Genomic DNA, 23,396 nt, shown 5'->3' with positions numbered 1-23,396 from the left:
CTCTCGACTTGTCTGTCAAACGAAAAATTTCAAAAAGCGATAACTAAGACAGCCTCAAAAGAGATTTTTTCTTTTGAAATCAATCCACTTTCACTTGGCCACTCTGTAATAGCATGCCGCTTTACCTTAATATTTCTTTGATTGCGACGGCGTTTTATTTCGAATGGTGTGCACATGATGAAAATGAAAAAAGAACAAGAAAAACGTTAACTTTGGGTACACTAAAGCTATAATACCTTTCACAGGTGCATTACTAATAACCTAAGAAGATTTAAAACGTTTTCTTTACCTTGTTTTAGATGGGTCAGTTGGTATGGCACCTATACTGCCTGTGGGCAAAAAATAGTAAAACCTTTTAATCAAAAATTTGCGCGAAAAACCATTCGCCGAAATATTTTTTTTGTAGGTTGGTATGACTGTCAGTGATAACTGTGCCAAATCTCACGTCAAAATAATCATCAAGGTTTGGTATACGCTTGTCTTTCTGAAGTACATAAAATGCATTAGGCCTCGAAAGCATGATTGGTTCCAAAATCACACGATTCTTTCAAAAACCAGCATCACATTAACGTCTGTGAAACAAAGCTTTCTGACTTCCAGGATGGATCTATGCTTACGACCCAGAAACAGACAATTGATCGGCCAAATATCGTGGCAAAGGTGAGCCGAAGCCGAAAAAACCACTTAAATTAGGTCAGAAATCAAGGTTATGTTGACAGTTTTCTTCGATTATCGAGGTGTGGTGTGTGGTGCACACCGAATTCGGCATGAGTGTATTGGGTCAAAATAGTTAATTTTGAAGGGAACGATTTAGATTTTGAAGCATAAATTAAGAATTTTAAAATTGTGAACAAAGTCTTACTATTTTTTGCTCATAGTGGTAGGCTATGGCAGTCCGATTAGAACAATATGTTAGGAGATTGTAGTTCTTATGCTTTAGTCTTTCGGCAAATGAGAAAAGAACAAAATTTCAGTTTCATATCTCAAAAATTGACTAGTTCGCGTATATGCAGACGAAAATTTCTCAATTCTTTTGAATATATTTTGTTTTGTGTGATTGCCACATCGAATTAGGCAACGTTTCGAAGCTCCCTATAATCTAAGCATTACCGTCAGTATTATTTAAAACAGTAACGAATATAATTAGGAAGAAAATATCCTCAAACGGTGAAACGAATACGCAGCTAGTTAACTTAATGTTAACATTTAAATGCTTATTACTATTTCAAAGAAAATTTTACCAACTAATTTATCAACATTCTCTATATACAAGTAGATACTCAAATTGTTTCAGAGCACTTTTAAGAAAAAATGTAATTTTTGCAGAGTGATTTGCATTTATATAATTCTAGTCTCTCTCTTTTGATTAACGAAGAGTCAAAATATCGCTCCATTTGTGAAATCACAATTATGTAAGTGTGGTAAAAATTTCTGATATGACGAAATACATTTGTAAAAATGTCGATTAAATGTCGCAGTTAGACGTGTTTGAACACTAATTCGCAGTTTTATTGTAAAGTTTATGCCTGTTGCGTTTATTGGCTCATTCTCGATCGTGCTGTCTTCGATTCGCCATTTCGTTGCTCGCTGTATATGGCTGCCGCTGTCTTATCAAAGAATTACATTAGAAAGTAGCAACAAAAATATCGATTTATCGAAAGTCGAGTTGAATGCGACGCAAGAGAGTTCATTAAAATGGTATAACCGCTATCTTCAATTCTACTAATTTTAGTTTTAGGATGTTTTAGATCAGTTTTACTACTCTGTCAAATATTTGAATTTAATTTGTTTCAAGTAACTTTCATAGCTTTAACTGTCAGCGTAAAATCGTTTGATGGAAAAGCTAAATATTTTCCTTAAAAATAATTAAAATGTAAATTAAATTATACAGTCTTACAGCTCTTGTTAAAGTTACAATATTAAGTAGTTTTTCTGCACCAAATATAAATCATAAACTTTAAAAACTGTCCAAAGGCTTTTATGCTAAGGTGTGAAGGACGGCTTCATTACCAGAAACTTGCGACAGCTTCCCTGTTGCGCTTGAATTTCCGCAGTATTATAAAATGTAAATTTTATATAAGTGTTGATACCTAAACATTAGCATAAGTACAATTTTATTAATGCACGAAAAGCATTTTTATGCTGGAGACGCTATAGGCCCGCGCGCTAAAGCACTCCAAATACCTTAATAAAAGGAAGCTAAAGGAAATACTCGTATTAGGAGCAAAGGTGTGAGTGTATAAGCGGCTTTAAATTTTTAAATATAAATACCTTTATTAAATATATACTATATATATAACTGCAAGCCTACAAAAGTACGTGTTCCAAACTTTCCCCAAAAATATTCAAGTTTATGCAAAATGGCAGAAGATTTTCGAAAAGGGAAACGGAAAGCGTACAACCAACGAAATCCGCACAGGAAACGGCAGCTAGTTTCGTTCAAAGCTACAAATGCGCCAACAGATAGTGAAGACATGATATTTCAGTTAGAAATTTTCAACAAATAATGCCGATGAGAAATACAAAAGGATATGGAAAGTGGATAGCAGAAAGAAAAATATGTACAAAACGCTAAGATAAGCGTATTTCTATTGAAATATGTCGGAAGGAAGGAAAGGGCTAAAGTTGAAGTAAAGTAGCGTGCAAAAAAAAAGAAAAACAAAAAGTTAATCGTAAATGGGAATTTAATAGCATCAGCGCCATTGAACACTCGTACAACAGCTGCGCCGTCACACATGCTTGTGCTATATGAGATTGTGTGCGTGTGCCAAACATGAAAAAAAAAACAAATAAGAATAGAAATAAGCATACATACACCCTTTATAAATAATGAATAATTGATTGCACTTAAGCAGCGAAGGTGTAATTCACTTACACACACGATTATAAATATACAAACGTACAATCATCTGCATGTTTGTGCAATTGTTGAAGCTGTCTGCAAACTTTCTGTCATTGATAACATTACCATTTCACTCTGAGGAGATTATTAGGTTTTCGGATTATTTATTATTATTTTTTGCGATTTGTTGCTTTTTCCTACTCCCGCTGATATGATGGATGTGTTTCAAATGTTAGACTTTCACAGCCACCTTAGGCAAATGCTAATAAGAGATTACGTTTTAGAAATGATGTATGAACTCCTACACGCTAGCGCACATAGACATTTACTAATGGAAGGATTGTTAGGTCTTACCTACTCATATTTAGTTGAAAGCGTGCATGACACTTGTTCATCGTCAAGAAATAATAAAACAATTGCAGCAGCCGCACACATGCGTTCACACTTCAGTGGCTGGCGCCTTGCCATTTGATTAATGTCTGCGATGCGCAATTTTAATAAATATGAATTACTTTGTGATAAATATAATTGCTTTGCTGTCAAAGCAAAGGGGTTGGCGCTGTTTTTGTTATTTTTTTTTTGTAATTCCTCATGATTTACATATACTAATTGCGATTGACATACTTGTATGTAGGAAGGCATATTAATGCTGGGATATGGGATGTGATGTACATCGCTTATACAGGGAAAATTTGTTAACAAACATATTAGCAAAAATCTGGCTTATTTCAAATGTAAGAATTCGATTTTACGCTTTTCTTTCTTTTGATGGTAGTTTGTTTATAAGCGCTTTCTTTCAGCCTTAGATATTATATTTTTCAATAATTTTACAAAGACCACCATCCACTGTACCGAATAAGCATTATATTCAATAGCTGTGTTCGTTACGCCATTTCTCTGCTCGCTTCTGCTCTCTTGCCAAAAAATTACATGCAAAAGCAATAACAAAGTTGTCGAGTTGAATTGGACGTAAGAGAGTATGCGGATACCTCAATAAAGTGGCATAAACGCTATCTTAAATGCATCTATCTGTTATCTCCAATGCTGTTAGTTTTGCTGTTGTGAATGGTTCAAACTAAGCATTTGTTATAGTTCGTTCGATTCGCTGTGGTGAGGTCCGTATGCTCCCATTTAAGGAGTATAATTAATTCTTCTCCGAGTAGTTTCTGTTGGAGTCCTTTCGCAAAAACCATCTCTGCAGTCACCTGCTTGTAGCGGAACCCCCTCCTAGGAGTATCAAGAGGTTCTTCCTGAACTACGTCGACGACATAAAACAATATGCCGACTAGACTTCGGACGCAACAAACTTCAGCCATACACTGACCGCCATTCACAGTGGAGCCATTAACACACTCATCGACTCCCTCTCAATGAATGGCGTACTTGAAGTCAAACCATTACCCATTTCGGACGAAGAGAATTGAGAATGACCTTGCGCTGTTGGATACTCCAGCAGGTTAAACTCCTACTTATCCAGAATCGACTCTGGCATATCAAACATACATATGTCCACCGTGGAACGAGTCCCCGCATGATACTAACTACCACTTTGCATGCTCTACTAACCTTATCAATCTGACACTTCTCTCACTATGGTCCGTCTTCGTCGAAACAGCACGTTTCCTGGGCATACCGTTGGATGACCTCGATAACACCTTAAATAACTCTTATCATTCTAACGAGGATTAGGTATCCGTTATAAGAACAACAACCCTATATCATCAGCGTGACGTGCTAAGCCGATTTTGACATGTTCTTCTGTCTATCCTCCTGTTTGTATAGGTATGTATATGGTGCTTGAACTAGTCCTTCAGATTTTGAGAGATCGGTCTGAAATTTATCACTCGTTCTATTATCCCCAAGGAGCTGCTCATTTGTTACAGATGCTGATATTGGATCACTATAGCATATACATAGCTGCGCCACAAACAGAACGATCCGAATCAAGTGCTTTCATGGAAAAGTTTTTCATTTAACGAAATATTATCATGGAACTTGGTATGGATTATTATCCAAAGTAATCAAAAAAATTAAGGACAATAATCTCATCTCCGAAGATGATCAGAACAGATACTCTTTTTTTATATGTTCCGTATCGAGTATTATCTGCTAATTATTTGAAAAAGTCACTACAAAGGTTTGATATTTTGAATTGTCTGTCGTTCTATCTGTTTCTCGGCTGCTGGACTCCACGGTTAAAGCAATTCTTTTTAATTTCTCTACCCAAAATGTTATGCATTTTCGAAGCAATTGAGCAAAATCGGAAATACAAACAAGTCGTGTGTATGCAGTTTCGTTTTCTACTTTTTTCGTTTATGTTTTTTTAGTTTTTTCTTCTAGTTTTGTGTTTTTGCTTTGTGTTTTTAGTTTTTCGTTTTGTTTTTAGTTTAGTTTCTGGTTTGTTATTTTTTGTTTTTTGATACAATTTAATCTCCATTATTTTTTGTTTTGCTTCCTGTACATAATGTAGTGTAAGCAGTTTTCTTCCCATATACTTCCCTACATACAAATGTATATTCAATAGCCATTTCCGCTTTGCTCTTGTTACCTCTCAATTCCACATCAGCTATTGCTTTTGGAAATATTTTATTTTGTATTTAATCTCTGCTCAGTTGTTTACTATATATTCTCTAATTAAATTTTTGCTTTGGCTTTGATTTCGAAATCGCTAAATTCTGTAAAAACCCTTAAGGGAACTAATTTAATTTTCGTTTCTGCATTTCTTACAGAACACGCATGCTTACAAAATTTATTTATACGAAATAAAGATTGAAAAATAAATAAAAAAAAAACCAAATAAACATAAATATAAATCAATAAACTGTTGAAACTAAAAAAAGAAACATTTCTAATGGGAACTTGTGATGCTAAAACCAAATAAAATGCAAAACTCTAAATAAACCAAACTAAAGAAAAATGTTTTAAACAACAAAATGTATTAACAAAGTAGCGCACAAAACCAATATCAATTACTAAACTAAACTAAAACCAAAAACAGCAACAAACACATACAATAAGTATAATAAGTTGTAGAAGACATGTACATTTGTACGGTGATAAAAAAGTCTACACTCGTAAAATTAACCAAATAACACACATTCCCAAAGATTTGCAAATGTAGGATGAGAAGAAATCCTCTGAGAAGGACAATTGTATAAGTAAAGTGTGCCAAAATCGATTTATACCCAGTACTCGCTTCTCGGTTTGTGTAGATATTCATTCGTATTCATGAATGCCGTTCATTTGGAACCGATAGTGCTCCTTTCAATTGTTGTATTATTAGGTGTAGTTATTGTTGTTATTGATTAATATACATAAGTATATACACTTATTTAAGATAACCACAAAAAAAAAAAACAAAAAAACTAAGAAAACCAAAAGCGAAAACCGAAAACATCAATTTATACATTCACATACAAAACACACACTCGTACACACGTTAAGATTAGCGCCCAATAATAAGAAATCGCAAAGGCCTAACCGAGCGAGAGGGATTGCGACGACGTCAACGAGGACGAACGAGGCAAAGCCGGGCTGACAGCAGGGCAGCCGCAATCTGACTTCAACCGTAAAAAGTGGGTTGATTCGTGTGCGAAATTGAGTGTTGAATTCGAAAGCTCCTTACTCGCTCGCTGGAGTCCCGGAATACGCGAGCAACCGCGTACACAAGTATATATGCACGGAAATAAAATATTATAAGGCGAAAGAAAAACAGCTGAAGTAAAATAAAAACAAGTCACACGAAAAGAGGATTACGCTAATCCATTGGTGATGATGTTGACGTGTACAACGCCTACACGGAGCAACAGTGTAACCGCCCTCGAGCAGCAGCCAACCTTTCTGGCGCTAAAACAATACCAAGAGCAGCAGCAACAACAACAGCACCGTCAGCAGCAGCAACAGTTAACGTCGCCGCAATAGCAACAGGAGTTCGATCAGCTAAGAGTTTTTCGCGCGGAGCTCGTCGCCGCCGCATACACAGTGCCCACAGTGCCAAGTGTTGGAAGGTGGTCGCAAACGCAATCGCTTAGCAGTTAGTAGAATTGACAGCTGATAGGTCGTTGACAAAGCCAACTAACCGAGGGACGGTGCGGTGATTACGAACAACGAACCAAGTGCAGCGGTGCTCGTATCGTTCGCAAAGAGCTCATACATTGTGGCACCGGTGGAATTGGCTGTGACGGCTGAAAGTGTGCAACAAGGACGTGACGTGACGTCGTTATCGTTATAAGGACGGACGGACGTGTGTGTGTGTGTGCTGTGCGCGTACGAACAAATTGCGCCGTTCGGTACTAAATAAACATTTACTCGAGGCAATCATCTCCACCGCCACCGCACAGACTACAATGCTCTGGTAGCCAAGATAGTTTTGCCGTGGATCACTATTGCGGCAGCAGCAGCGGTGATACGCCACACGCAGTGAATAGTGTACTTGGAGTTGGTGGGTCGGCTGGTATAAGTGGCTCAGGCAGCGGTGTTAGTGGCGGAGTCGGCGGTGTTTGCAGTCAATGCTCATCAACGGCGGCAGCGGCGTCGGCAGCAGCTGCGGCTGTGGCTGCAGCGGGCACAACATCGTGCGGTGGCGGTGGCAGCGGCGTTGGCGGCAACAACAACATCAACCACAACAACAGCGGAGTTGGTGGTATCGGCGGCGGCGCGGCGAGCGCAGTTGGTCCGTGTTATTGCAGCAACACGATGTGTCATCATGTATCCGGTGGCATGCCGATGGGCGTACCACCACCACCACAACCGCCACATGCGATGATGTCCGGTGGCGGCGGCGTCGGTGGCATCGGCGTCGGCGGCGATATGCGCAATCCATTGCACAGCAGCAGCAGCTTACTGGGCTCACATTTGTCGCTTGGCGGAATGAGCATAGGCGGTGGCGGCGGCGGCGGTGTTGGTCTCTACGGTTGTGATACGATCATCTCAGGTCCCAGTCATTGTCGCAGTCTAAGCGGTTTGAGTAGTCTGAGTATCGGACCGCCAGCACCACCAGTGCCGCCTCCACCCCTCTTCAATCCATGTAGTTCAAATAGTTTTAATTCGATACAATCGATGCAGGGGCCAAGCTCCTCACGCTGGGGACCGCGTACATCATGCCCGATACACAGTCCGTTTCGTGTGCGCGCACCCAACGGTTCAATATGCTCTGGACATCAGGTAATTTCATACTAAATGGTTGTTGTACTCCTAGTTAAGCAATATGCATATACTCGTCTCTATATACTCCCATACCAATTCACACAACCAACCTCAAGCAGTGGTGTCTGTGTGTGTGTGTGTGTGTGGGTGTTTTTGATTACTGTAAGTGAAATTGCTTGATATTTGAGTAAAATGGCGGTTACCAATGCGAAACCGAAACGAAAAAGGCTTGGCGTCTGTGGTATGTGGGTGCGTTTGGTTGCTTTTGTGTGTGATTTATGTGAAAGGCCGCCTGTCTCTGTATGAATTTACCGCAAAAACACACGTCCACACATACAAGCATACTATTACTGTATTAATATAAAATATTTGCCATACCCCTGCACGCATGTACTTAGTTACATACAAACGTTTGTGATGTTTCTGACATTTCTCAAATGTGTAAATATGTTGAATTAAACACTTGTGTTGCTTTCAGTTGAGTTTGTTTAGTAGTCAAATATAGGAAAGCAAACAACGTAACAAAGAAACCAATATGTAGCCAAATATGTCTACTTCTAACTACTAGTTTTTTTTTTTGTTCATACAATATGTGAAATATGTGAGAAAAGCAGATTCTTGCCATCACCTTTTAACCACTTAGCATAAACCAAATGTGTTGTATCAAACGCCATAGTGCGCCACGTACCACGTACCAATACCAAATATAATCTAACGCCGCCCACATGTCACATCTGACGTGTATGCGGGCTGTGGTCGGCAGTAAATTGAAGTGAATACATATGCATGTATATATGCCAATTTGTTTGTATGTATGTATATTTGCGCAATTATTAGGGATGTGTTGGGTAATGTGCCAGCAATGTCTACGTTTTTAAGGTGAGTTACATTTTTCTATGATTCAACGCAGGAAATCAAGTATTTTCGTTTATGCATCTATTTTTTTTTTGTTACAGGAAATGCGACTGCCTGATCAAAAAAGAGTAAATTTTTATGCCACTTTTTTGATTGTTTCGAATTTATTTTATATGTTATAAATTAAATTTGGGTATGTGAGTAGTTTAAGACATAGGCTAGTCTTTAAAAAAGACTCGCTAAAAATTTCAGGCGAGTCGGCATGTAGAACCTCCGAAATAGTGGTTATCGTTTTGAAAAAGACAGTTTCGAGAAAAACGCGCTTAGAGTTTCAGTCCCGGCCGAACTAGTTTGAAGGCCGGGTTAACAAAATACCAATATCTCCGAAATTTTGAAAAATCCTTTTGTGGACATATTCTTGAGCAGTTCAATTTTGAAAAAAAAATCGATTTTTTTTTATTTCTTTACTAGAATACTCCCTTTTCTTTTTCTATATTAGCATATTCCCTAAATAGAATGGTACCTTTGAGCTATTTGCTAACAAATATTTTTTTTTTATCAAAAAAGGTTTTTTAAAACACTAATCTTTTCTAAAATAAATATTTTTCGATTTTTTAATCACCTGCTGAGAGGAAGTCTCTATTTCCACAACAATGGGTTTTACGATAAGAAACAGATTATTATTTATATTCTGAACAGACTATAGAGTTGTATACGATATTTATGACATCCGGTATGAAGGTTCGGAGACCCTATAAAATATATACATAAGTGCTCAGCATGACGAGTGGAGCCCATTTGGCCTGTCTGCCGGTTTGTTCGTTTGTATACGCGCTGCCAAGTCCGTCAGTTTTTGAGATATCACGCTGAAATTTTGCACATGTTATTTTCCCTTAAACAGTTGTATATTTATCGGAACCGTCTATATTGGCAGACTTTAGCAATAGCTACCATACAGAAATTGTTTATCGTTCAGAAAAGTGAAGATCCTGTATGGTAATTTTTTTATTTGACGAGATATCTTCCGGAATTTCGGCATGGATTATTATCCAAGTAAACGTAGTACAAGCTCCGAGCATATTATTCGGATCACACTACCAAAGCATATAGCTGTCATACAATTTGAATGATAAAAATCAAGTTCTCGTATGAAAACTTTTTAATTTGACGAGATATTTTCAACAAATTTGACATATATTATTATTCAACGCAACGCTACAACCTCCGATAAAATGTTTCAGAACGGACCACTTTATCATATATGTAACTATCATACAAGCTGGCCGGTCAAGCTCTCGATAAAAATCCTTTTATACACTTTAATGCTCTAAGAAATGAAGTGTACTATGGCTTTAACTTGTTGGAGTATTCTTTAACTTCTGAAAATGTTGCAATTAATATTTTAAGTAACAAAAACATTAATTTCAAAATTCAAGCACATTCTAGATCTAGGTGGTTATCGTGATAAATCGCCGTTCAACCTCGCTTTTTAAATAAAATTATTGCTCTATTTTTGATACCAGTTATAAAAATTAGTTTTTTTTTGTTTTCTTTTTATACTTGCTTCGTATTTACCTAGGCAAGCTTAGATAATTATTGAAAGCTAAAAAACCATAATAGGATGAAAACCATTGAAAACGCAAGATAAAATAACACAAATTAAATAATTCAATAAATAATTGTACAAAAAAAAAAAAATAAGAAAACCCCAAAACCTGGTAATTTGATATTTTCATATAAATTTTGAGGTTATGTCACAAATGTAAAAATAACCAAAAACTGATTACTATTGTTATTTTATCTCTCATTTCGAAAGTGTTTCAACCTACTATGAATTTGTTTCACTTTTTTATCATTTTCAAAGTTCTAACCGGAGAAAAAATTATTTTAAATTATTAAATAGCGGTAAATTAAACATTTTTATTTTCGTCGAAATTTTCATTATTCTCCCGCACCAATAAGAAGTGAAATTCAGTAGTACAAATACCAAAGCAATAACAAACACGCTGCCAACATATACCCACTTGAATTGGGTAACCATTTATATTGGCAGCAATAATTTGCAATAAAAATATTTAAAATTTGGCAAAAAAAACAACGCACACCTACGATACATCCCTAAAGAATTCACAGCCGTTATAACAGGGCTTATTAAATTCCACGTTGCAGCAAGCTTAAGCTTTTTTTTACGCAAATACACATACAACAACAGCATACATTTAGGCGCATAAATCCTTTTGTTTTGGCATGTAGCTGCGTAGCTGCGAATATGTGTATGTAGTGTAAATTGGTACGTGGTATACGTGCCCGTCTTGTGCGAAAATAGTTTATATGATGTTTACACACTTTATGCTGATGCCTTTATATCCGACTATTTTAACATGTGCTTTTCTTTGTCTCCGCTCTTCTATTTCTTTCAGGTAAGCAAATAAAAAGTAAATCCACGCTCATCACCGCATCGCCTGCTATATAGCGTCAACCGTATTCTAAAGTAACATAGCAGCGCCGGGAAAGCTTAAAATGTGTCAACGACATGTAAGATTATTTTCGCTCTAGAATGAACTGCTCAACCAAACAAACTAACCGCAAAAAATCTCCCATAGCACCATATGCCATATACATATGTTTGTATGTATATACATACATATATTATATATGCATGTAGTGTAATTGGTTGGTGTCAAAAGACCTCGTACATTCGCGTTACGCATATACATATGCATACATGTCCACATACATATACATATGTATATATGAATATATATGTAAAGGCATTTATATACATACATATAGTCGGTATTTATATCTGCATTTAAGCTTGTATGTAAGTAGTATGGCGTCATACGAGTACGTGGTTACTATTGCTCATTGCGGGTCATTTTCATATACAACAACAACAATAACAGCACTAGAACCACGTAATGCCCGATGTTAAGTTATCGCAACGACAAAGGACATCGACAGCGCCACCGAACGGCCACATTTGTAGCCCACAATTGTGCATATATGTTTGGGTGTGTGTGTGTATAGGGTAGCGGTGAGTGCGCGTGTATTGTGCCACAGTTTTCCGAATTATAAAGACTTGAATTCACATGATTGCCTGTCATCATTGCAGATAATTGTATGGAACTATTTGTTTGTACACACACACACACAAATATAAATAAATGTGTGTAGTAAAGCATATGCTTTCAATCATCTTACATATGTACATATATGTATATAAATATGGGCATGCCGGTGCAAATAGTTTGAAAAGCATGTGCAGGAATTTTCAAAGTTTATAGCTGTGCGGTCGTGGCAGCTGTCGGTTTCATCGACAGCACCGCAGGTTTGACCGTCATTACTGCAATGCCTTGCTTAATACTGAACGTATATAAAGGTGTATACCATATATGTTGTCAGTTATTAATATAAACGCTTCCATATATCCACACACACACGTGACTGAGTTTGGGTCTTCAGATAGTTGACCAACTAAATACAATATATGATTTACTACTGTCAACTTCTAAGTCATTCTCAAGTGAAAAGCACACATTATCAACGGCTAAAAATATACGTATGTATGTATGTATGCATGTGTTTGTGTATTGCTTTGTGGCTTTGTATCTAAATGACCTTAACGCTGGCATTATCGTTCATCATTGTGACATTCGACCGCAAATTGAATGTAACTAATGCAATTAGTTTCAATTTTTCCGCTTGATTGTTTTACTCGAGAACTTTTGGCATGACTTGTAATGGATTTCCACGAATGTATTATGCAGTGGCTGTTTAGAACTGTAGGTGAAGTTTCCTGCTCATTAACAAACCTTATTAAATTTATCTGCGTTAATTGTTGAAAACTTTTGCACATAATTTTGCAGCTAACACTTTTGCTATACGTGGGTATAGCGTGCAGTTTTGTGGTTATGGCACAATAAATAGGCTTTGGTAGAAAAATGTTTGAAATTGTGAATGCTGTTGAATTATTGGATGACAAAATATTATATATTCATATAAATATTATAATGCTCGTTCCAACCGAAGCAAATTTGATTTTCTGCTAAATGCCATAGTTTTTTGGCAATTTAAAAGGGTTATAAGACGGTATTATAGTCAGTGGAATGAATTTTAGGTAACTGTTGAAGTTTCGTAAAATGAAATTAATAATTTTAACAGATTCGGATTTTTGGCTGTCAGCTCGGAGACGTTCCAACAAAATATTTGGGGAAATATTTCATATCGATATTGATATTGTCGAATCAAAGGTGGATGTAAAAGCTTGATAATATATTTCTAATTTTGTCAAACACTTCGGGCAATCAAATTGTTGATAATTCAATTTCGTAAACGAAGTATTTTGGGCAACTTTACTCAATTTAGGGAGTTACAATTTCCTTGGGTACAAACAGCTTTTTACCAACAATTTTTTTCTCTTGTAAAAATGAAATATTTAATTAGAATTTTTTATTGTTACAAACATACACTATTAACGAAGAATTTTTTTGTAAACAATATTTTAACTTGACCATTGCCGTCTTTTCCGGTGACCCTTTGAAAAAAAGATGCGTTGGCAGGTTAACTCCTTACAGGATCATTTAAAGTAAAAAAATACGTGTTTTAGTTAAAACCTTAACTTATAACTTGGACGAAGGAAAAAAACTAAAAATTGGATTTTTGGTAGAGATTTTTACAAAAAAAATTTAAATTTCAGCGAAAATTTCGCGACATTTTTTCTCAAATAGTTGTAATGGAAAAAACTTCCTTCGCTCAAGTCTTTAAGAATTGCATCTCAAAGACCTGCTTAAAATTTCATGAAGATCCGTTGAGTAGTTCTCGAGAAATCTTGCCAACCGACTTCAAAACACACAGTTCTGAAAAAATGCGTTTAAAGACGGCGCATTTAGTCTAGATAACCTCGAGCGTGAATTCTTGGCAACAAATAATACTTTAACGATGCTACAGCCTCCATATTCAAACCAAATATGGCTCCGTGTGACTTTACCAAAAATAAAGAGAATTTCTTTAAGATTTTTCATCTTACAAAATAGCTGAAAGAGCTAAAGCTATCCCATAAGTCGAGTTGGAGAAGTGCTTCGACGATTAAAGGAAGCGCTGACATAAGTGCATAATATTGAATGTGGATTTTTTTGAAGGCGGCAACATTAATGTCATAATTTTTTTTTTAAGAGAAAATTTTCTTTATTTTTTGAAAACATCTCGTACCACTTATATTTTGTTTTGTGTTGAACACCTTAAATGGTTGTAGCCATTAAAGCCAGCCCGTCACTGCTTTATATTCAAATTACACCAACATAGTAATATCTCAATACTGTTTCTCCGAAGTACGTAACTAAAACATGAAATACTGGAATCTCAACCAAAAGTTTTAGAAAAAAAATTCTGCTATCACAATATCTCGTTGTTCTGAGTGCTAAACTCGTTATTCTTTTTTTAAGTTTGGAAAAATATAATATATTCCCGCGCAATGGCAGCCAAAATGTTTATGAAACTTTAAAGCCAGCTCTTAAAAGATAAATTCATAAATTTTTTATTACTCTTGCTTGAGATTTCATTCATTATTTAACAATATATGACTGCGCTGGCACATATATTCCATTTAATCTTGGCTAATTATGCTCGTGTATATGCCAAATGCTCACTTTCCATCCAAGTACAGCGCTGCCTACTGCCATAATTCCACATTCCTAACATAGCAGAGTCAATTCTTTAGCAATTAACACACTATCGTCATTATCTGCTCGTGCATTTATGCCGTTTTTATGCACATTGTCACAATTACACATATGTCTATGTGAGTGAGTGCACAGCCAGAGACTGGCTTATTAATGCGCGCTAAATAATGCATATAAGTTTTATTGAAGCTCAGTGGCAAGTCGACCAAGTGGCACATGAAAAACGGCATATTTACATACTTAAATGCATCAACATGCTAACACTACTAGACACTCGTTGTTGTTTGTTGGCTAATCGTTCGCTGTGAAAATTGTTTAATTAGGCTGTGTCATTTTGAGGACATGCTCGCTGTGTAACATATTTGTAAGCCCAACGGCCGTCTGTCTGACTTTGTCGTCTTCTTTGTCGCCAACAACGCTTACATCTATGGGCCAAGGACAACGCTATGTACACATTTCTATGCATATCCATGTATATACATATGTGCGAGTATGTGTGTGTTGAAATGTGAAAATGTGTAGTTTATTAAGTAGTTGAAAGTAGCTCATTTCAAAACATGTTCGCTCCAACACAGCTTCAAGCTTACTCATCCATATAGCATATGCATGCGAGTAGAGGAGTTAAAGTGGTAAAAATCACACATGTGTCACACAAACAGACACTTGTGTGCTGGCATTTCAGAGCACTTTCATTGGCATGAGCTCCAGAAGTTGAGCACAAACAAAAGCCAGTTAGCTGACATCGCCACTGTCAGTTGGAGCGGCAGCAGCTCTGGCATAGCGTTAAGAAGAAGCAATGATTGACGGAGTCAGCGTCAATGCCGACATCTATGCGGCAACAGAAGAGATGATGGCTACATAATAACATGAAGGTGGCTCTTTTCCATTGCGAAATTTTTATTCGTCTCGTAAACTTCAGAAATTTCATTGGTGGCTTGCGTGGCATTCTTCTCTTTTTTATACAAAAATTTCAAAATGTTACGAATTTCTTCATTATTTTCACTCATTTTTGAACTCCTGTAATTTTTTTTCAACTTCCCCGAATTTAATTTTTTTTTTTTTGGATAAATGAAGCTTAACATCTCACCTTTCCAACACTATATGGTATGACTCAATGTGATAACAAGTAACACTGGAGATATACGACTGCAACGACAACTATTGGCAAAATACGAAAAGACTTTTTCGACTACTCAATATAAAGTTTGCCACGAAGCTTGTAACAACGTGACAGCATCGATTTCGCCATTTCAGTCTGTATATAGTCTCTCAGTTGTTGAGATATTAGTCTAAAATTTTCCACAAGTTCCTTTCTCTCTAAGAGGCTGTATATTTGACGGAATTACAGACAAAACTTAGCGATCAAAATCAGGTCCTTATATGGAAAACTTTTTTATTTGACAAGCTAGCTTCACTAAAATTTTCACCGATTGTTATCCAAGGCAAATTGTGCAGATCTGACCACTGTAGCATATAGCTGTGTAAGAAAAAAAAAAGTTTTTATTAAATTATTAAAAACAAAATATTAAAAAAAACATATTTGCGAACAACCCTAATGCCGCAAGCCATCCTCACCTCATAAGCAATGCCAAGCTGGTTGACACTTTTCACTTGTTAAAACTTGCTAATTGCTTAACACTTAAAAGGATTAGAAGAATGAAAAGTTGTCGAAAGAGCAGCTGAGAAGGGCAGCGCAGGTGGCAGACATACATTTGCGCCCACAAACACACACACACACGAACACAGCGAACTATGTTCATGCAAATAACAATTGAGCAAAACTGCAAGTTGCACTTGCAACATCTGACAGACAATATGCAAAAAGTCTCAAAATAATTAGTTTACTTGCTTGTAGCTTGAGTTGGTGGTGTCGCGAAAACTTGTCAACATGCAACTGCCACCGCTGCTGACAGCCTGCGCCTGCCTGGCAACATCAGCATCTTGTTACTCCTGTTGTTTTTGCTGCTACTTTTTAAGACTCTAATATATCAGGCAGCTGTCATGCTTATAAAGATTTCTTATCTTAGTGGCAAGTACGGAAAAAGTGTGGCAAAACAAATAATAATAAACAAATAAAAGTTAAATGTAAGTGAAATTTTTTTAAAAGGATATGCGCAAACACGAAGACAAACATGCCACACACAGCGACATAGCAAACAAGAGAGCAAGGGGTGTGCGAAGGCTTTTGTTTATCAGCGCGAAAGCACCGAAAGTGTACTTAAGCAGAAATTGTCGCAATTACAAGTTTACAACATAAACACACAAACATAAGCACACACACATTTATTATTAAATATCATTGCCCAAGGGCGGCAAGCACCATTTTTTATGCAACTCCTTAACTGTAGTAGAAAGCATGGGATTTTCACACTTTATGCGTGCATTGCTGTTGTCACTCTGACACAAACCTGTCAATTCGTATTGAGTGAGTGAGGTGTGACATGGCCGTCAGCATGCTTTATTCCCCATTTCGGATCGGCTATCAGTTGACGGCAAATGTCTATCGCTCATCACAGCATCCGATACCGTGTAGTTTGTAGGTGGTACGTAACATAGTCTTCTTCCGCCCAGTCAGTGAATGAGTAAGTAAATAAGGGAATTGACCGAGCGCAAAGCAAATATAAGTGAGATATTCTACAGTTGATTGCAAGTCGATAGCTATGATGTAGGTACAAAGCTTGTAAGCAAGCGCTTTGAATTATGAATGTCACGATATCGAAGTTCGATAAGGTTTACAGGAAAACTAGGCAGGCTATCAATATTTTGTATTGTCAGAGTTTTGAACAGGATAAAGAATATATTTGCTTTAAAAATTTGGTAAAATTAATTATATCAGGTGTTTTTGCCATTAAAAAGTTTATAGTAGTTAAAGAAGAGTATGGAGTTCGAGGATGACAATAATTTGTTTGTTAGTTCAACGATTTTTGCTATTTCAGCGAAGCAATTAAAGCAATAAGTATTCTCTATTTAAAAAAATACTTCATAACATTGATTTAAAATTTTTTACATGGTTTCAAAAAAACCTTAGTAATGCATGTAAATAATCGATATTTTTTCAATACTGAGTAGGTAGCTTGGTTGGACCGCAATCCCTTTTTGGTTTAATTAACACTAGATGATATGATACACTACCGTAAGGCCTTAAAATTTTGATAAGACGTTTCATCGTTCAAACTATTTTGTGCCTTCAATGAACTACTTATGTTCGTTATGCTTTTCAGAGTTTCAGTTGGTATCTGTTGGATTCCAAGAGTTCGATGTCTGGTTTGTGATGGAGCTAGGCACTTACAAAGGTTGTGTACGAGGTATGCTAATTAAGTAATGAGACTTATTGCATATAAACCGTATATTTGAAAATTTTTCCACAACTCTGCCATCCCCTTCAAAGTAGTCCTTTTGGGCAGCTATACAGCGATTCCAGCGCGTTTTCCATGCTTCGTAACATTTCTGGAACGCTTCGACTGGGATGTCCGCGAGTACCCTCGTCACGGCCGCCTGGATGTCCGTAATCGACTCAAAATGGGTTCCTTTGACCACCGATTTTGTTTTAGGAAATAAAAAAAGTCACAGGGTGACATGTCGGGCGAATAAGGCGGTTGTTGCAACGTGATGAAGGATCCAGTTACGAGCGATGTCTGGGCGCACCCTGTTGACTCGTTTTCGTAATCTTTCGAGTACTTGGCAATAGTAGATTGATTCACAGTTTTCCCCGGTGGAACGAATTCTTTGTGGACAATTCCACGAGCTTTTTTCGGGCGGGGGACGCGCGGAGGCAACCATTGTGAGCCTGGGCACGACTAAGAGCACTATCACCATACACTCTTACAATTTTAGCGTACGTTTCCGACGCTGTTTCGCCCAATCTGGCGCAAAATTTTATCGCGACACGTTGCTCTTGATTTCGTTTTTCCATTTTCGTGACGAGCACTTCTAACACACGTCTACTCAACTTGGCGCAGCTGGCGAACTAAACAAGCTGGAACGATGGTTCATATATCAATGGAGAGGGGAGGGGTGCCGGAAAAAAAGAAAGGGAATTTCAAGGTCACAGGTTTACCATAAGCGCGGCAATAAAATCAGTCTCATTACTTAATTGTCAAACCTTGTAGAACCGTTTCCTTCACTCTTCGAATTTGCAGCTGTAGCCAATATAGTGACACTTAAAACTCAACAACTTCACTTTCAATCGATGAAATGTCATGAAATTCTCACTGGAAGATCGACATATAGATGGCGCCACCAGCGCTAGATTCAAAAAGTCCTGTTTACTTTGAAAATCACCTTGTATACAGACAGACGGACTGTAGAGTATGACTCAGCTCGTCATGTTGTTCATTTATGTATACATATAATTTATAAACTCTCCGACGTTTTTGGCCGGATGTTACATACTTCGTGGCAAACTTAATGCACCCTGTTCAGGCTATAATTACAACTTTTTGTAATAGCAGTTGCAAAATTCCTTAAATTCACTCATATTTCACAGATTATTGCTGCATATTTGCGAGTACGTCACTTCATTAAAATATATGCACCTACACACATATGTATTTACATACATATAATATGTATGGATATATAAGCAAGACTTTGGCGCTCTGCTATGCTAGCCACAAATTAAGCTAAAAAATCGAATATCTCATTTCCAAGTTTTTCTATACTTTCAAATTTCAAATCGGATAAAATGTAGAATGCTTCACTCACTGCTACAGCCTCTGGCTGCATATACTCTGTCGAAATATGTGTGCTGTGTTGGTCCATTGTTAGATTTTGCAAAATGCGTTGCAAGCTGCATGAATGCGTGTCACTTACTTACTTCACTGATATGGCAGCCATTGTTGTGGCATAACGTACGGAAGGCGAGCGTTTTGAATAAATAAGGGTAGAGTGAAATAGAGAGAAAAGGGAAATTGATGTAAACATGTATTGGTCGGCAAAATGCCACTGACAACGTTGCACATGCATATAGTATGTATGTGGTACAATATAGACGAGTTGCTGTTGGATGAGTGCGACTGAACCTTGCCGTGTTTGCGCCCAACAACAGCTGAAAATACTTCTATCTATTGAAAACCTCAATGTTCCTAGGATTTAAAATTACTACCGAACACAGAAACACCACAGAATGCGCCCACACACATATGTACATACGTATGTATATACCAACTGCAACTAACCCAGTAGCATTCAGCTTTATTTAAGAATACCGCCTACAAGGAGTTGCCACATATATGTGGATACGTGCAACACGAAGCCAAACGTCCAACCCGTCGTAATGAGAAAGTGTTTGAAATTGTGCTCAATTACTGGGACATAGTCATACAGCAAATGTTGTGTTTTGAGCCAATGTTAACTGTAAGACTGTGTCTTAGTGTTGCGCCAGCATACAGCGTGGGATCCCGTCTCCAACAGCTTCATAATAAATAATAACAAAAGGAAAATTATGTGTGCTATGTATGTAGGTGATATTGGTTTCTAGTTTGTAATTAAATGTGCAATAACAAAAGCGGAATAAAGTCCCGTTGACTTTTACAAGTGGAATAAACTTCATGATAAAAACGTAAAGACAAAGCAAAGAACCCACAGCATAAAGAAAACAAACAAGTGTGTCTGTTAAAAATTAATTAAGTGAATGTTTCATTGTATGCATGCACCACAGACACTAAAAATTGCTGTAAGTGCTGGAAGAACTGGAACAGCTGGGTGGAAGACAGACAGTATAAGTCTAATGAACGCGCGTATAAAGATTATTTATTTTGCCACTAATTTGCTGAATAGTAATCTCACCGTTCGTTAGTTCACTGCGCTAAGGTGTGATTTTATCTCATGAACAAGAAATTAATTTAAAAGGAAATTTTTGGGGAAAAATTATTGTTTGGACTTAGACCTAGAACCTTCAGAGTAATTATTTGTTGGATTCTAAAGCATTTTCCAGTGATTTTATTAAAACAGTCCAAGTTTTAGAATGTTCGTCACGGTGCTCTTGGATCACTTAGGTATTTATTGGTGATATATGTACGGGTTTTCCATTTTTTATAAGCCTTTTATCTAGTTTCTTATTTCTATCAAATAGCTTTTAAATCAAGGAGCGAGTGTCCCACTAGCCCTTTTCTTCCGTTCGTAACTCAGTCGGGTCTAAGCAACCGAAACGGACACGGATTCAAGGACTGTCCACTCGATACCATTTCGCGAAATAACTTCAGGATTGTTTTCTGTCGCTACTACAACATTATTAACTCTAGCCTTTTACTGCTTGTCCCTGATTATATTCTCATATACTATATATATGTAGGTGTTTTGCCAATTCCTCTTCTTTATTGGCGTAGGTAACGCTTATGCGGCTATAGCCGAGTTTACAACAGCGCGCTGGTCGTTCTTCTTATGCGCTGTTTGGCGCTTATTGGAGATTCCAAGCGATGCGTGGAGTGGAGGCCTTCCTCTGCTTCCCCCGGCGGGTACTGCGTCGAATACTCTGGAGCCGGAGCGCTTTCATCCATTCGAACGACAAAACCTGGTGAAGCTGCTGTCTCTTAATTCGCTGAACTATGCCAACGTCCTCGTATAGTATATCTAGTATAGCTCATCGTTCCATCGTTGCCAATGCGCAAAGGACTACCAATCTTCCGCAGAACCTTTCGAAAACTCGTAACGCCGACTCATCAGATTTTGTCATCCTTCATGCCTCTGCACCATATAGCAGGGGATGATGAGTGACTTGTGGAGTTTGGTCTATGTTTTTCGAGAGAGGACTCTCAGTTGCCTGCTCGGTCCGCCATAGCACCTGTTGGCAAGAGTTATTCTGCGTTGGATTTCGAGGCTGACGTTGTTGTTTTTGTTAATACTGTTTCCAAGGTAGACGAAATTATCTACGACCTCGAAGTTTTGACTGTCAATAGTGACGTGGGAGCCAAGTCGCGAGTGCGACGACTGTTTGTTTGATGACAGGAGATATTTCGTCTTGTTTTCCTTCACAACCGAACCCATATGCTTCGCTTTCTTATCCATTCTGAAAAAAGCAGAACTAACATCGCGGTTCTTACGGCCAATGATATCGATGTAGTCGGCGTAAGCCAGTAGCTGTACACTCTTATAGAAAATTGTACGTGCCCTAATCAGAACAGCAGCAGATTGAAGAAGTCCAACGAACACAGCCATATTAGTTTTGCGGAGATACCAAATTCAGACATAACGGCATATAGACAAATCGACGAAGAGGTGCTGTGTGTAGATCCTCTTTTCACTGGTCTTCTCCAAGATTTGTCGCCCAACAAAGCACTGTCATCGTTCCTGTATTCTCAAAATTTACTGGATAATTCTTTTTTATTAAGCTATCTCCAAAACTTTCTGTCTGATTCCACTCATAGTATTTATTAAATAACAACATTTTGTCAAAAGATCGCAATCGCTTCATCATTCCACTGTCATAACTAACAACGCCCTATCTAAATCGCACGAAATCTACCTCTTCACGTTCAAGCTCCAACATTTCATTTGTAATCTTTAAACTCAATTTGGCAAGAAGTTGATAATTCTCCACACAAAGTACTATATGATAGCTTACCATATCTGGTGCTAATTTATGGAAAAGCAAGGACATCTAACCCCATTGCGCTGCATGCATCGTTGGCAAATCAACAGCTAACCGTAATCTGCAAACGTTGTTGCGCTTTAAATCCAGCTCATCTCCTAGCTAAGCATAAAATTTGAGATGTACGAGACACACACACACAATCACATGCATAGATACAGTGTCGTATGAGAGTGTATGCCATTGCCACCGTTAAAGCACACATACTCGTGCTTGTGTGTACTTTCTCACGCTATCAGCGCCGAAGTGTCGGCCGATAGGCAACGGAAATTTGAAGCCAACAACGCCAGTGCTGCAACAGCGGAAGGCTGAGGGTGTAAATTGAAATTGTGTCGGCTGGGCGACGTTGATAACAAAAGTGTCAAAACTGCGATGATGCTGCAAGCGAAATGAAATACTTGGCCAATTTGCAGATAACTACCACAGCTTTCTAATTAAAATTCAGCATTAATCCAGATGATTCAGCAGCTAGTTAGTTTGTTGGTTGCTTGCTTGCTTGGCTAGTCGCTTGGCTGGGCTGGCTGCCATCATTTCTAGTGACTGCATCGATGGTCGCGCTCGATGGAAAAGCAGTTCAGACAGCGTTATTATATACCGTTAAAAGGGATTTTGAGTGCGTGCAAAGTACTGCCGGCCGGTGCTGCTTATAAGGCGCAATAATGCTCGAACTTATGCCAAAATTGAAGACAAAATGTTACTTGAAACTAATGTTATGAGTTTCGGGGCTTGGCCCAAATAGTAGCCTGGGGTATCATTGTTAAACTTTGACTGTATTCAGACTTTTGCCTTTTTGCTGTTATGTCTTATTACATACTTTGTTTTATCCACTCATTTCCTACCATTCACTTTATGGCCATACTTTTTCTTTTTACTTTGTACTGCATCCGATGTGTTCTTGTTGTTGTTGTTAAGCCTAAAATATTATTGTCATAATTATAAAGACCAACAAATGACGGTCGTCTAGGACGTTGGGTCTAAAATGCTATCTCAGCACACGACTAACCCTCAACAACGCCACACCGCCTCACCCGTTTTGCCAACCATCCGCAAATACTTGAGATTACTTGAATAATCTACGGGTGGCTAAGCAAACGTTCGCAGAGCCGAGTTAGAGTTGAGTGACAACAGAAATAAGTCCGAAAATAAACAAGAAGCGACGAACAGCCATTATGTGCATTAAAAGGAAGCTGTGTGTGCTGCGCTAGTTTGCCTGCGTGCGCCACATTTGCCTCAGACGACTCATTTGCAGTTGCTGCTGCTCCCTTTTATTAATCATCAAAATCAC

General features: G+C 37.7%; 1 protein-coding gene across 8 annotated transcripts in view; it reads left to right on the top strand.

Annotated features, from left to right (window-relative positions):
• LOC105225732 (peripheral plasma membrane protein CASK) overlaps nt 1-23,396 on the top strand; it is a 90,869-nt gene that overhangs the window by 39,484 nt on the left and 27,989 nt on the right. For 2 of the 8 annotated variants that reach the window (XM_049449269.1, XM_049449270.1), the window contains exon 3: nt 5,572-8,005. The exons of the other annotated variants lie outside the window; for them this stretch is intronic. In XM_049449269.1, coding sequence (XP_049305226.1) covers nt 7,538-8,005 — 468 coding nt within the window. In that variant the 5' untranslated portion in view covers nt 5,572-7,537. The remainder of the gene's footprint in view (nt 1-5,571; nt 8,006-23,396) is intronic. 8 annotated transcript variants of the gene reach the window in all.

The sequence above is a fragment of the Bactrocera dorsalis genome, chromosome 2 (genome assembly GCF_023373825.1).
Source record: "Bactrocera dorsalis isolate Fly_Bdor chromosome 2, ASM2337382v1, whole genome shotgun sequence".
Classification (NCBI taxonomy): domain Eukaryota; kingdom Metazoa; phylum Arthropoda; class Insecta; order Diptera; family Tephritidae; genus Bactrocera; species Bactrocera dorsalis.
The sequence above is the reverse complement of the archived record's forward strand: the minus strand, read 5'-3'. Positions and strand labels throughout refer to the sequence as shown.